This window comes from Chelonia mydas, chromosome 1 (assembly GCF_015237465.2).
Source record: "Chelonia mydas isolate rCheMyd1 chromosome 1, rCheMyd1.pri.v2, whole genome shotgun sequence".
NCBI classification, from domain to species: Eukaryota; Metazoa; Chordata; order Testudines; family Cheloniidae; genus Chelonia; species Chelonia mydas.
This window is the reverse complement of record NC_057849.1, coordinates 265,032,758-265,047,762: the sequence shown is the minus strand read 5'-3', so window position 1 is coordinate 265,047,762 and position 15,005 is coordinate 265,032,758. Positions and strand designations below refer to the sequence as shown.

The following is a 15,005-nucleotide window of genomic DNA, read 5'->3' as shown; positions in this document are numbered from 1 at the left end:
TGTAATGTCTACTGTATGCATAATTTGTGTCTTGATCAAATGATGACTGCTCAGAAATATAACTTAGTATTTGAAGGCTATAAATACTAAGGACAGAGATCAGTTGTGTAGGGTGCTACAGGGGGGAATAGCTAGGAGTAATGCGATAAAATTAGGTAAAATAAATTTTAGGCTGAATGTCAGTAAACTTTGAGCTATATCAGACTGTCGATAGAGTCCCTAGGAAAGTAATAGAAGCAGTATTGTTTGAGCTATGCAGAATTGAACTGGAGGAAGCACTGGAGAACATTGTGAAGGGAATAGTCTTGTAGGTAAGAGGTATCCCTGCCCGGCAAAGTTCAGGAACTTCCGAATTTTGTTATACAACTATAGCAATATTTTATGTATTATTTCAAATTCAACTCAGATCATCAAATTGTTAAACTTACCTGGTGTGTTCTGGCATACAAAACACATAAAATAGCAACAAAGGCAACAGAATGGCAATGGCATAAAGGAGAAAATTTTATTTTTGAAGTATGTTTCCTCTCACCATTTCTGTTGTGGTTCTTTTAAATCACAAAGTGCCTAATACTGCATTTCTTCACATTTCATATTTCCATTGTCTTCAGTGAAAGCTTGGTTTTTGCATAACTGCAGGATCAGGCTTGAAATGAAAGAAACCATCGTAGCAAAACTATGTGAGAAACAACTCATGTCAATTTGTTTATGTTTGGAAATAAAAGTAACATCAACGCATTGCCAAACGTATAACTGCATTTTGTAACAGATACAACATTATTCTTTTTTAGAATTATTTCCTTACGTGAGAAATTGTCTAATGTGAAACAGCACATTGAAATTTTGGTGCAGTCATCTACAAGTTTTCCTTTACAAGTACAAAGTGAAAGACAGAAACAAGTGCCTTCAAAAAAGTCCAAAATTAATCTCGCAAAGGTGCAACTTGATGAAAAAACAGAAGTAAGTGAGGACAGATTATGCCTAAGATTCTAAATACGTCTGATAGTCCGATGTCTTACATGTTTGTTTTTGAGGAAATGGGAAAGTTGGAAGAAAAGACAAAAACTGAGACCTCCCTCAACTACTTCAAGGAAGGTTGAAACATTTTAACCCACATCACCTAATCTTTAACTTTGTAACTTTTTTCCTTTCTTGTCAGGTGTGCCTGACATAAAATATGCTCAGCTTCCTTGAAAATAAAGGCCACATTCTCAGATGTCTAAATATGGCTGTAAGCACCTAACTTTTTTAGTGATCCATATTTGAAAATGTTGGCCAGGGTATTATACTAACATGCAGATGAACATGAAAGCTCTTTTGACAAAATAGCTTATACATCTTCAGTGCAGAATGGCCAGTGATTGGATTCTAAAAAGAGAAACTTCCAATAACTGAGTAGGACTAAAACTGGCAAGGAATTTCTTTTCATTTTCTCTATACCATCATACTCTCTCTTTTTATTAGCAAGGCTGAATATGTCTCTGTGACAGAAATAAATAAATACAAAAGAGGCAATTTCAGGATTTCCATGTGGTCTCTTTGAGATAATGTCAATGGAATAGAATATCGCTACAGCATAACTGCTGCTTGATAAATGCCGAGGAAAAGAAGATGTTTATTTTCAAAGTGGGAGACATTTATCATGTGACACTGTTCTCTTTATATCTATTATATGAAATGATTAATGATGTAGATGCTGTCATTTTTCTTGATGGGTGCTGTGAAGCAGTGACAATTGCTCACTGTGCCATTATTGAAAAGCTGTATTCTGACTGGCTTGGAGAACAAATGATGTTTCAGCCAATCACAGAATACAGTGTTTTTAGGAGGTAGACAGAGCTGTCCTTTAGTGACTGTTTCTGATTAGCTGAAGGTTTTTGTTCAAACTTTCATTAGTAAATAAGTCAGTGATCTGAAAACCACAGTCTGGAATGCTAATTGGTTGTGGCATTTCTTTTGTATGTTACATGTACATAAATATCTTCCTCCTATCTGCTTAACTCTAATGTCTCCAGTAAATGTGTGGCAGAAGTACATTTATTGGGGGCTTATTCCCAGAGCTGTGCTGTCCATAGGACGGACCGGGGCAACCGCCTGGGCCCCATGCTTTGGGGGGCCCTGTGCTTTGGGACACGGGGTCCAGGGTGGCCTGGGGGGCTAGCAGGGGGCTTGGCACTAGCAGCAATGAGCAACTTGGCCCCAGGCTGCCCCACTCTGCTCCGCCTCACCGGCTCCTGGTGTCGCTTGGGGGAGGAGGTGGAAGCTGGAAAGAGGCAGGGCGGGGGCTTGGGGAAAGGGGTGGAATGGGGACGGTGAGGGGGTAGTGGGGAGGTGTTGTCCCAGGCCCCGCATTCCCCTAGAGACGGCCCTGCTCATTCCTCAAGTCAGTTGGTGTTTTGCCTGAGTAAGGACTGCAGGATTATGCCCTTGGGTTGCTATAGAAAAGACCAGCATGAATTTACTGTGGATACTATAAGTCTGGTACTTTATACATTTAAGGATTCTGAGCATCACTTCTCTGCAGTATTAAAAAAATGGAACATAAACATTCCCACACTTTGAATTCTGTCAAAACAACAAATAACCCCATAATTGTGAGGCAATGAAAAAGAATGTTTAAAAATCCTCTCTAATAGTTCATAGCATAAAACGTAAAATACAGCATTGATTTTTCCTATTTTGTTATCATTAGGAAATGCTTAAGCAATGTTTGTCTGAAGTAAAAGCTTTGCTGTGTATTGTTCCAGATCTGGCCTCTCCATTAACTGAGGTATGATATTCTGATTTTTAAAAAACCCTCTTTTTCTTCAAGGCTAAAATTTTTTGATCAAACTAAAACAGAGATGATATCAATTAGTCTTTCTTTCTTTTTTCTTTCTTACGTTATTGGTTTTTAATAGAGGTTTGTACAATCAAAATAGCATTGATGTACACAATTGTGACCTGCTCAATTTAGGGCACCCTGCCTATACCCTACCCACAGCTCAAGGCATGACCCAATCAATTTAGGCACCCCCACCCTTTTCCTTCCGAGGGTTCAGGGTGTAGGGTACGTATCTTTACCCACAGGGCTCAGGAAGAAACCTAATCAATTTAAGTACCCACCCCTTTTCCCAGTGAAAGAGCTTTAAACAGCTGTGCTCTAAACACCTATTTATTAGCAACACTCACAGAATACATATACCAAGCAAATCTCTTATGCTCACCACTCCCAATATACAGACAAATTTCACGCAATGGCCAGTGAGGATCCACTAATCTAGGGGTTCCCAGTGATGCCTCTGCACGTCATGGTCATATAGAGGGGTCAGAGTTCTGGCAGCAGAACTCTGGCAGAGTTCATGTTCAGCCCAGAAATGGTTCCCAAAGAGCATTGTTTTTCATTTACATTGTATAGGTAAAACTAGCTACCTCCATTAAATTTACTAAACCTATCACATTATCCCCCACTCCTAAATAACAAAAATTTAACCAATTACATACTGGCACCTACCTGTCCTCCTTCCTGCCCAAGTTTTTACATTTACAATTTAGACATGAAAGATAAACTTAGTTGTGACCTTCTCTGTTTATGCAGATGGTCAGTACTGAAATGCTGGTCAGATCTTATCTTAATATTCTTTTTTTTTTTTTTTTTTTTCCAATTTTAGTGGTGAACTCCCTGAGTTTCACCCAAGGCTGGTTTAATATGGGACCGGGGTGAGGGGGCATATTTGATCAGGTCTCAGGCCTCCGCAATAGCATGATTATAAACTTTATATCTTCGTTGTTTGGCTACAAACACTTCCTTCTACGTACAACAGAAAACTAAAAATGCTCACAGTAGATTTGTCTAATTTTTCCCTTCTCAACCTTTGCCAAGAGCTACATCCTTTTCATAGGCTCCACCAGATTCCCAGCACTTTTTAATATAAAGACTACAGGTATCCTTACATCTAGCTTTGGACCCTCCAGTCATTTGGGCTTTCCTTTTGTCCTTTTTGGCTCTTACCATCAACTTTTTGGGGAGGTGGATTGGTACATTTTTTGTCCATGACAGTATACTCAAGTTGTTACCCCACTTGTGATCAGCATTCAGTTTCTCTTGGAGGCATCCAAAGAGTGATTGTGACCTCATTACCAGTTTCCAAGTCCCCAGCAAGACTGTCTTAAATAAAAACAAGATGGGTGAGGTAATATCTTTTATTGGACCAGCCTCTGTAAGTGAGAGACAAACTTTTGAGCTTATACAAAACTCTTCTTTAGATCTGGGAAATGTACTCAGAAGGTACTTCTATACTGCAATTAGACACCCACAGCTGGCCCATGCCAGCTGACTCGGGCTAAAGGGCTGTTTAACTGCAGTGTACGCATTCGGGCTTGGGTTGCAGCCCAAACTCTGGGACCCTCCCCCATTACAGGTATATATCCTGGACTTTCTCCTTGGAGTATATTCTGTGGTATCTGAGTACCTGGCTATAGATAACAGATTTCTTGGTGTGTTTGGGGTATTTACTGGATCTGTGAAGGTAGGTGTAGTGATCTGTGGGTTTCTTGTATGTAGTTGTCTGTAGGGTTCCATTGCTGAAGCTGATCGTGGAGTCCAGGATGATGACCAGACTCTGTCAGAACAACTAATACAAAACCTGTAGACATAGCTCCACTGCTACGATGATCGACACTCCCCATAACACACCTTTCAAAATCCAGGGATCCTACACATGCCTATCACAACATGTGGTGTATCTCATTCGGTGCACTAAATACCCCAATAACAACTATGTGGGTGAAACCAGACAATCACTATGCTCCCAAATGAACTCTCACAGAAAAATGATGAAAGACGAAAATACCAAATCGCCTATGGGTGAACACTTTTCACAAAGCAATCATTCTATATCTGACCTCTTGGTCTTCATCTCAAAGGAAACCTGCGCAACACCTTCAAAAGATGAGCCTGGGAGCTTAAATTGATAACTTTGCTGGACACTAAAAATCATGGACCGAACAGAGACATTGGATTTATGGCTTATTACAACAATCTGTAACCCACTAAACCCCTGACCCCCAGCTTTCTGTTTCCCCTATGACTCGAGAGGTGTTGACAGGCCACGTGACTGTCAATGGACCCTTGAAACTACTTATGCTATACAATCTTTTTCACCTTGTATTTTGTTGTGACACCCAGAGTATGTTTCCCAGACCTGAAGAAGAGCTTTGTGTAGCTTGAAAGCTCGTCTCTCTCACCAACAGAAGTTGGTCCAATAAAATATATTGCCTCACCCACTTCGTCTCTCTAATATTCTGGGACCAACATGGCTACACCAACACTGCATTAAATAAAAACAGATACAGCATACCATGTTAAAAAATCTGTTGGTCAGTCAGACTCAGCATGACAATTCAACCACCGACCCTCTAGGGATTTCCTGCCTCTCTTCATTTTTTTCAGGTTATTTGTAAACCTTTGTGTTCTGTGAGGAGAAGCTGGCCTAGGGGCAACTATTGTGATAGTAGATGCCAAAACATTAGTATAAAGTCTCATAAAACTGTTGATAGACTGATGAGGACAATTTTTTTCCTCAAGTCTACCTGATGGAAGCTTAATGGTTCTTCTTTCAGTGATATACCTATGGGTGCTCCACTTGTAGGCGTGGCAACGCCCCCTGTGCTTGGAATCGGAGATCTTCATCAGCAGTGCCTGTCGGACCACACATGCACACCTCCCCCGTCTCGCAGGATGTATATGTAGTGCTGTGCTGTCCAACTGCCCCCAGTTCCTTCTCTGCTGCCTTTGGTCTGGGACGGAATCCGCAACAGAGCCTGCTTATCCTGTTCCCTCAGTAGATAGTGCGTTACTTGTTAGTTGTAGTGTAGTTAGTATTTTCTTCTTTTCCTTCTCTTTTTTCTTCTATCTAAATTTTTTTTTAAAAAAATTGTTGTAACTTTACCTTTACAGTTATTTCATAGTTTAGGTTTTCGTTTCTCCGCTTCCCATCCTTCCCACCCAGGAAGCTTTTTTCTCCCTCACAATTATGCCCAGATCACCCAGGTTTAAGAGGTGTGTTTCTTGCGTGGTCGCCTTCCCAGTACCAGAGGGCCACCTGCAGTGTATTCACTGTCTGGGAGAGGGATACGTCCCACAAAAGTGTTCCCACTGCCCTGGCCTGATAGCCAAAGCCAGAAAAGACCAGGAAATTCAGTTAAAATTTCTCCTCATGGAGAAATCACTACAACTGGCATCGGACCCAAGCCCAGACTTTCCTCCTGTGAGGACTTTGCGCTCTGCCAGATCATCTGCCAATCCTCATTCCCTGCGTCCCTTGGAGAGAAAGTCATCACTTTCTTGCTTGGATTGAAAGAAATGGGCTCCCTCCTCACACTTTGAGGCATAGCCTGCCAGAACACCATCCACTGAGAAGTCAGTTGCTTCAGTATCATCTGACAGGGGACATAGCTCCAGGGCCCATCCAAGTACTTCTCCTACCAAAATGAAAAAACCGTCTTGCAGTTCTGAAGACCGAGACAGGCCATAGAAAGTGTCCACACTGGCAAAGTCATCAGCACCGGCCAAGCCTCTTGCTCCATCTACTGACTCTTCAGGGGAGCACATCCCTCCTTCAGCATTGAGTCGCACATCGGCACCGATGATGCTTTTTCTCCCTCCACAAGACTTCAGATATCCTAAAAACTTGCTGGTATTTGACATTCCTGAGTTCCCTCTCCTTAGACGTGACCTCCACCCACTTCCACCTTCCTCTCCAGACTCACGATGCTCCCTTCCTTTCTCCCCCAAGGACGGTACCTCCCTTCTCCAGTGATGAGGAGGAAGAAGAGGAGAAGGAGGAGGGCTCCATTGCACCCTCATCGGCCAGACAAGTTCCACCTACTCATCCTCACTATGCACAATCTACATCTGGTCCACAATCTTGGTACGGACCACCATGGATGCAACCACATGTTCCATTCCCTTACACTGGCCATATTGGGACCTTTGGGCCAGGTACTGGGCACAATCTGGGAAACCTCTCATGGAGCAAAACCAGAGACCTACACCTCTCCCTTCTTCATTGGTCTCTCGCCTTCTGGAGGCTGAGCCTCCGCCAGTACTGCCTGAGGAAGAACAGGAGGAGGAACAGAAGGAGGAAGCTACACCAACATTACATTTCTCTTCTTCTTCCCCAGACGATGCTATCGTGCCCCCATGTCCTATGACTGATGACAACTTCAAACATTTTTAAGAGTTATTCCACAGGATTTCAGACTCTCTTCAGATTCCTTTTGGAGGAAGTCAGCAACAAGCAGCATAAGGTGCTTGATAGTCTGCACACACCCTCTTCTTCCAAGATCTCACTACCAATAAATGAGGCTCTTCTCAACACCACGGAAGTGCTCTGGCAGCATCCATCAGCCCTCTGACTTTCAAATGTGCCAACAAAAAATACTATGTTCCATCAAAAAATGCAGAATTTCTATTCTCGCAGCCCACCCCTAATTCTCTGGTAGTCAGTGTGGTGCAAGAGAAAGATACCGTCAATTCCAATCCCAGTCTAGCCATCCAGACCGAGATTGAAAATGCTTAGACTTATTTGGATGCAAGGCGTATTCATCAGCCATGCTTCAATTTTGAATTTTGTACTACGAGCTCTGATGGCTAAATACAGTGACAGTAGAACCTCAGAGTTATGAACACCTCAGGAATGGAGGTTGTTCATAACTCTGACATGTTCATAACTCTGAACAAAATATTATGGTTGTTCTTTCAAAAGTTTACAACTGAACACTGACTTAATACAGCTTTAAAACTTGACTATGCAGAAGAAAAATGCTGCTTTCCCTTTGGTTTTTTAGTAGTTTACATTTAACACAGTACTGTACTGTATTTGCCTCTATTTTTTTTTTTTTTTTTTTGGTCTCTGCTGCTGCCTGACTGCGTACTTCCAGTTCCAAATGAGGTGTGTGGTTGACTGGTCAGTTCATAACTCCAGTATTCATAAATCTGAAATTCTACAGTACTTTTTTTTTCTCTCCTGCTGGTAATAGCTCACCTTACCTGATCACTCTCATTAGTGTGTATGGTAACACCCATTGTTTCATGTTCTCTGTGTATATAAATCTCCCCACTGTATTTTCCACTACATGCATCCGATGAAGTGAGCTGTAGCTCACGAAAGCTTATGCTCAAATAAATTTTGTTAGTCTCTAAGGTGCCACAAGTACTCCTTTTCTTTTTGTGGATACAGACTAACATGACTGCTACTCTGAATAATGTACTTAAATTATTCCAAGTTGGAGGAACTCTGTTGTGACCTTCCGGAGGCCAAGAAAGAGCAATTTCAGACCCTAATATCTGAGAGATGCTTCCTAGCACATACAAACCTAAAAGCCGCATTAGACTTTGCAGATACTACTGCCCGCTCCATTGCAACTGGTGTGGTCATAAGGCATTCTTCATGGCTCCACCTCTCGGGCTTTCCTAAGGATGTACAAACCTCTGTGGAAAACTTACCTTTGAGGGTGAAAAAGTATTCTCGGTGCACACAGATGATTCCCTGCACTCACTTAAAGACTCCCAAACTACTCTCCAGTCCTTCAGCATCTACATGCCAGTGCCGAAAAGATGCCCGGGGAAATATCATCCCCCCCCCCCTTTGACATCCCACCAGTTTGGTGACCGACTAGCTCTGTTTTTCCTATCATGGAGATGAATCATCTTGGACAAGTGGGTTCTAAAGATAGTCAAGGAAGGATACTCCATCCCCTTCCTATCCTGTGCTGCCACCCCCTCATCCTGATCCCTCTTCAGGGACCCCTCGCACAAACTCCGCAATAGACACTCCCCTACTGCAATTAGAGTACATTGCACATGTTCACTATCCACCTCGATAGCTTTTCTCAATAATGTCCCCATTGCTGACATTTGCAAAGCTGCTAAATGGGCATCAGCTGACACTTTTGCCCGTCACTATGCTATTATGCATGATGCAGACACGCTCTTAGGACATGCTGTCTTATCATCAGCAGTAAATGTTGCTCTGAAACCCCAGCCTTCCAATTAGGGGCACTGCTTTCTTGTCACCTATAAGTGGAGCACCCATAGTGACATCACTCTAAGAAGAAGAGAAGGTTACTCACCCTGAGCAGTAACTGAGGTTCTTTGAAATGTGTGTCCCTGTGGGTGCTCCACTAGCTATCTACCCTGCCCTCTGCTTCAGAGCCGAAAACACAAAGTTCTGCGGCAGAGAAGGAACTGGGAACGGTCAGACTGCACACACTATATATAGGTCCCGCTCACAGAGCAAGAGTGGGGAGGTGCGCATGTGCAGTCCAATGAGCACTGCTGATGAAGATCTCCAATCCCAGGTGCAGGGGGTGCTGCCGCACCTACAAGTGGAGAACCCACAGTTACTGCACAGGATAAGTAACTTCTCTTCAATCAGCATCCAAGCTCTCCAGAATGAGGCACTATTATTCAACTTTCTTGACTACCTTAAGGTGGCCATGAAAGTGTTGCAGTGGCTGCAGCTGGGTGTTCAAGTAAGAATCCCTAGGGTAAGCTTCAAAGTCCATCCTAACCAGTGACCCCTCCACTAATCCCCAAATACTTTTACCCTGCAGCTGCCCACAGCATAATGATTAATACACAAGGCATCCCCCTCATTCATCCTTTATAAATAATTAAACCGTGGATCTCTCACCTCCACTCCCCCTTCCCAATCACATTATCTCCTCCTCCTCATTACTAAATACAGTACTCCCTGGTACTCTTAGAGCAGTCCTGCCTATAGGAGTGAGATTGTCCAAAGGACTGACTCTTATGGATCCTGGCCCAACTAATAATGGGGAAAAGGTCCATGGTATCTGGCAGTTCTGCAGTCCTACCTTGGCTGATCAACATTCACCAGCACAAATGATGAGCTCCTCAAAACCCTTTTGTACATATCACCTTCCCCCTTCCCACCAACCCAGATATCCCCTTTGAGAAATAAATCATCTTCCTCCCAAAGGACCCTATCCCTCTACATTACCCAGTTCGTTGCCCATATCTAAATGCAATTCCTTTCTGCAGAAATCAGACTTCCAACAATCCCTCCCAAACATCTTTCCTGGAAGGAGAAACTGGGCCAGGTGAATAGGAAGAGAAGCCATTCTAACTTCCTTACAATCCTGGTGGGCTGTATCAGTGGGGCCTGTTTTAAAATGTTGAATAGAGGCTTCAGGCCAAATCCTCTCATGTAAAACTTCCATGGGAGATTTTGTTAAAGAAGGATTTCAGACCTGATCCTGCAAAGGGCTGAGTATTTTCAAACCTCACGGAAACCAATGGAAGTTAAGGATGCTCAGCACCTTCCTCCTTAAAGTATATTTCAGAGCAATATTTCCAACACTTTCAGTACATTTTATAAAACATTTTTTGGTTAGACTGTGTACATAACAGAAGACCCTTTGTTGGAGTCAGGGGAAGCTCAGGGAGAGATTGTGCATCAGGAGGTATAATCCCTCACCCACGTTTTCCAGCCTGCAGGAGGAGTACACACACAACATCTTTAGGATGATGTAGCATGCTCCCCTTTTGGTGAAAACCGAGCCCCACCCCTACCTGTCCCCTGAAGCCAGGATGCATAGCTAAAACACTCCTTGCTTACTTTGAGCACAGGGACTGCAGTTGTTCTTCCCCTTGTTTGGGGTATGTAATCAGAAGAGGCTTCTTGTGCACCCTCGCCTCACAGCAGAGCCAGGGAGAACCTAGTCTCTGAAAGAAACCTTTTGCAGTTGTTTTTTACCTCCTTTTTGTCTTTTCCTGAGCTAATTGAATGAAGTCAGTTTCGAATTTTGCATAGTCTTTTAAAATTCTCTTTCTTGTCCTGTCACACTTAGCAGCCCGTTGTATTTTCCGGTCTTTTTTCTCTTTTGTTGAAGTATCTACCTGTACATTTGCTTCATCATTGAATTTACTTCTTAATTAGAACAAAAGGCCATTTTTATTGACTCATTCATTTTAGAGTATATTAGTGTTCAGGTTTTGAGAACAGAAGATGGATCATCTGTTTAAAAATAATATAGTCAGTACAGTCAGGTGCCCCAGTGAAATTTTAAAGAATAATGCTAGGGAAAGTCCATTTTAAATTTCAAAAGTGATTTCTAAATATAATCCCTTTTGGCTGAATGCAGTTAAACAATAGTTTTAAAACTGATCTAGTTCATATAGACTAGGTGGTCTCACATTAATTGGTGGCAGGACTAGGGGGACTGGCATCACCTTCTTACAAGATCCACAGAGATTAACTTGGAACTGTAATATAACCTGGGGCACTCTCTTCTCCATTAGAGCAGTGGTGGGCAATCTGCAGCCCACAGGTTGCCCATCACTGCTTTACAGCCCTCTCATTGTGTGTGGGGGGGGGGCGGGGGGGGTTGGAGGAGGATTGAGGATAATTGTAGCCAGTGGGATTCCCTGGCACCATGGCTCCATTGGAGCCACACTACTGAATGGTGGGCAGAAGGAACCAAAATTCAAGAGCTGGCACAAAGACGTGAATGGGGCAGATGGTCCTGGTGTTCTGGCATCCAGTGGATATGCCAAAGTCCCCAGGTTTGAGGGGTACAGAGTGATCAAAGAGAAACTCTGTGAAGGGATCTTGCTGAGGTTTCCTCCCCCTTAACCTGTGTCCATGGGGTTTTATGTAAGAAGAGGTCATTTTGGCCTCAAACCTATTTATGTGCCGCAAATATTTGCAATTTATTCTTCCATTGTGGTTGGGAAACCTGTTTGACTATCTAAGAGGTCTCAGTTTATTCCTACTGTAATATTAAAAAGCTATTTACTTAAGAAATATTGTTTTTATTTTTGCCAGGTCCCATTTGACGTTACTTTGCAGTCAATAAAGAATTTGGAGAAAATGTTTGATCCTGCTAATGGGTGTGCAATAGCAGGAGGAAGCCTTTTCAACTGGATTGTATCTCTGCTCCCTTGAATTTTCTTTCTGTAGTAACTTAATCAAACACTGAATTTCATAGTTTTTAAGGTCAAATTGTGTTCCTACTTAAGCCAATGGGAATTTTGCCATTGACTTTAAAGGGACCAAGATCTGGCCCCTAGTGATTTGTGTAGTTTTTAGTTACATTTTGGAAAATGTCATCTTATTTTTTTTTAAATAAAAAATAAAAGGTACCTTTCTTTCTTCCATCTTAATCTTAAATGAAATTGTCTTTTTCAGGAATTAATGTTTTTATATGAATTTTTTTCAGTAAAAAGATTTAGAATGTAAGCCATTCAGTCCTAAATAAGTGAGTCTGTATTTTGCTGGGGTTTCTCCTTTTCAAAAAGCTCATATTGATTAAAAAATGTGAATAGGCCAAAAAGACTGCCCTTGAGATACTGCAGGTCTTGTAGCCTCCTAATATTGAAACATAAACTATGGATTTTTCCATAATGCATGTGTTATATGCTAAACTTTACCGTACCAGCACACTTTTAACTGCTTTTGCACTTAGTCAAGGGTGCTTCTATTGATGAGCTTCATTGAGAAACCACTGCACTGGACTCCTTCTTTCACAATTTCACTGCTTTTAAATTACAATTTCAGATTCCTCTGTCTTTGTTAAAGGAAGAAAAACTCTTACATACTGCTGACAGTGAAACTGATTTGTTAGAAAGAGGTGTATTTAGATGTCTTCATATAATTCTGAAGAGAGAATCTGTAAACAGGCAAATTTAAAAGCTACATAAGTGTACTACAAAGGCATTGTATCTTTCATACAATATTCTAAAATGCTTACCAAAATAACATTGAAAATATATATAAATGCTAAGTGTTGTTATTGTTTGAAAATTCGGACAAACATTAACTAAAGTATCATAAAAACATTCCTCTAAGGAAGGAAGTGTTGTTATCCCAACTTTACAGATGGGGAAATAGACACAGAAAAATGAAGTTGCTTGACCAAGATCACATAGTAAGTCACTGTGAGATCCAAGATTATAATTTGGGAGTTTCTGGTCCCTAGCCATTGCTCAAGCTATGAGACCATTTTGCCTCAAAACCATTGCTAACTACAGTAATTCAGGCAACAAGCAATACAAATAACAGAAAGAATCAGGGGAATGTGTGGGGGAATAAGCTGAGTTGTACCTAGTGATTAGAGTTTGAGACCGGGAGTCAGAAATCTTGGGTTCTATTCTGCCTCCTGTGTGTGTCTATAAACACTTAATGGTGAAATCCAGGCCCCATTAAATGGCAAAACTCTCATTGACTTCACTGTATCTCTGTGCCTCAGTTAACCAAATGATAAAATAGATATAATGATACTAAAAGGTGATCTGTAAAGGGAAAAAGAGGGTTGTGGTCCTTTTTGCTTTATTATATATAAAGGTTGACTGAAAGTATTTTAGTTATGTGTTGCTTTTATTATAAGAGATGTGGGGGGGGGGGGAGGAGTGTTTATTTTTACATTATTCAGATGTTGTCTATGTTGTTTTTCCTATAACACTATGGATAAGAGGAGTACTACTAGGACTATCACATCAGAGGAACCAAGAAAGTGAAACTTGAGTAACTAACTAGGGAATGTATTTTTAGTGAGATTGTTTAAAACTCTCTTATAACTCATATTCAACTCAAACGCCTAACATAGTTGGGAGAAAAGATTCACAACTACTACCCCTTCAATTAAAGGCTGAGAATACTCCATCTACACTTCCACCGTCCTCTAGGAAGACCCCCAACTCTTACAGGGAAGATAAAAATTTACATTCCTCATATGCTGTTTTTCTACTTCTTTTATAAAAGAAATATTTTACACTTCATAAAAACCAAAAAAGGGCACATACCTCATTTTTTCTTTTTCTTTATTCTTTTTGAAGGTCACCTTGAAGTATATCAGAGGGTTTTCATGAGGCTTAATTAATATTTGTAAAGCACTTTGAGAGTATCAGATGAAAAATGCTATATAAGTAAAAAGTTTTTTATTACAAAGGAGATAACTCTTCAGTGCTGTCAATCTGGACCCTGCCACCACTATTACATTTATTTTTAAAAGAGAAATAAATGTTCAATAGAATTCTTTTCACATTCATATTTAAATATTTTATGCTTTAAGTTATTTTTGTTGAAATAAGAATTTTGCCCTACCGTCTCTCCTTAGCACTTCAGTAGAATGGTAATGCTGAAATTTTGATATCACTGTATCCAGAGCAGCAGATTTTACTTTCATAAACACAGGATTAAGAATTCATTGCAGGTTTCAGAAGGTAGCATTGGAGACAACATTTTTCTTTAGCATGTAATTAAATTCTTTAGTTAACAATCTGCTTGTAAGGAAGAAAGCTCGTATTTAAACACATTTTCAACAATTTCATAGAGTAAAACAAAAAATTAATTGCAAAGTAAATTGCTTCTTGTTTTCTGTAGCATAGGAATTTGCGTGGGTTTTTCATCCCCTACCATTGAATGAAGACTAGGGTTTGCAGTCTGTTAGACTCAGATAAGTCTCTGTTTGCACCATTACTCAAATCTCCGCAATTTGCTCTCCCTCAATCCTCCCCAAAATATTATGGGTGCAGGGGACCATGTCTTGTTTGATTCCAGAGTTTGAAGACTAACAGATGGAACAGGCATCCCCCAGGCCTTTTGTAGTGAGGGTCCAATCCATGCAAAGGATCATCCCTTTCCTGCAGTGCAGGGGTGGAATTAGTTACTTCTATGACAGCTCTGAAAAACCTGCATGTCTCAAGTTGGACACCCAGACATAGAGACTCCAACAATTAATGGACAGTGGCCAAATTTTGGCCAAAATATTTCTGTGCCTCAATTCCCCTTCTGTAAAACGGGGTTAATAATACTTCCCTATCTCACAGGGGTTCTGTGAAGATAAATTCATTACTATTGTGAGAGGCAATAGTGAGGAAATAACATACTGCATATTCAGTGCAGTGCCTGGATGGTGTGCAGTAAATTGGGGAAGGGTCCAGACACTGAATGATGAGGATAGACAGAAACATTAAACAGCTGCTTCATTCAATGACT

General features: G+C 41.2%; 1 protein-coding gene and 1 long non-coding RNA gene across 5 annotated transcripts in view; one reads left to right on the top strand and one right to left on the bottom strand.

Annotated features, from left to right (window-relative positions):
- Window positions 1-795, bottom strand: part of LOC122465636 — a 30,508-nt gene extending 29,713 nt beyond the window's left edge. Inside the window, exon 1 of the long non-coding RNA XR_006290622.1 lies at window positions 533-795. This is a non-coding gene — a long non-coding RNA (uncharacterized LOC122465636). The remainder of the gene's footprint in view (window positions 1-532) is intronic.
- The window catches only part of CFAP54 (cilia and flagella associated protein 54), a 211,857-nt gene extending 198,557 nt beyond the window's left edge, over window positions 1-13,300 (top strand). For all 4 annotated transcript variants that reach the window (XM_043545723.1, XM_043545720.1, XM_037884774.2 and 1 more), the window contains 3 exons: window positions 792-960; window positions 2,693-2,770; window positions 11,835-13,300. In XM_043545723.1, coding sequence (XP_043401658.1) covers window positions 792-960; window positions 2,693-2,770; window positions 11,835-11,954 — 367 coding nt within the window. In that variant the 3' untranslated portion in view covers window positions 11,955-13,300. The remainder of the gene's footprint in view (window positions 1-791; window positions 961-2,692; window positions 2,771-11,834) is intronic.
- Window positions 13,301-15,005: the final 1,705 nt, after the last annotated feature.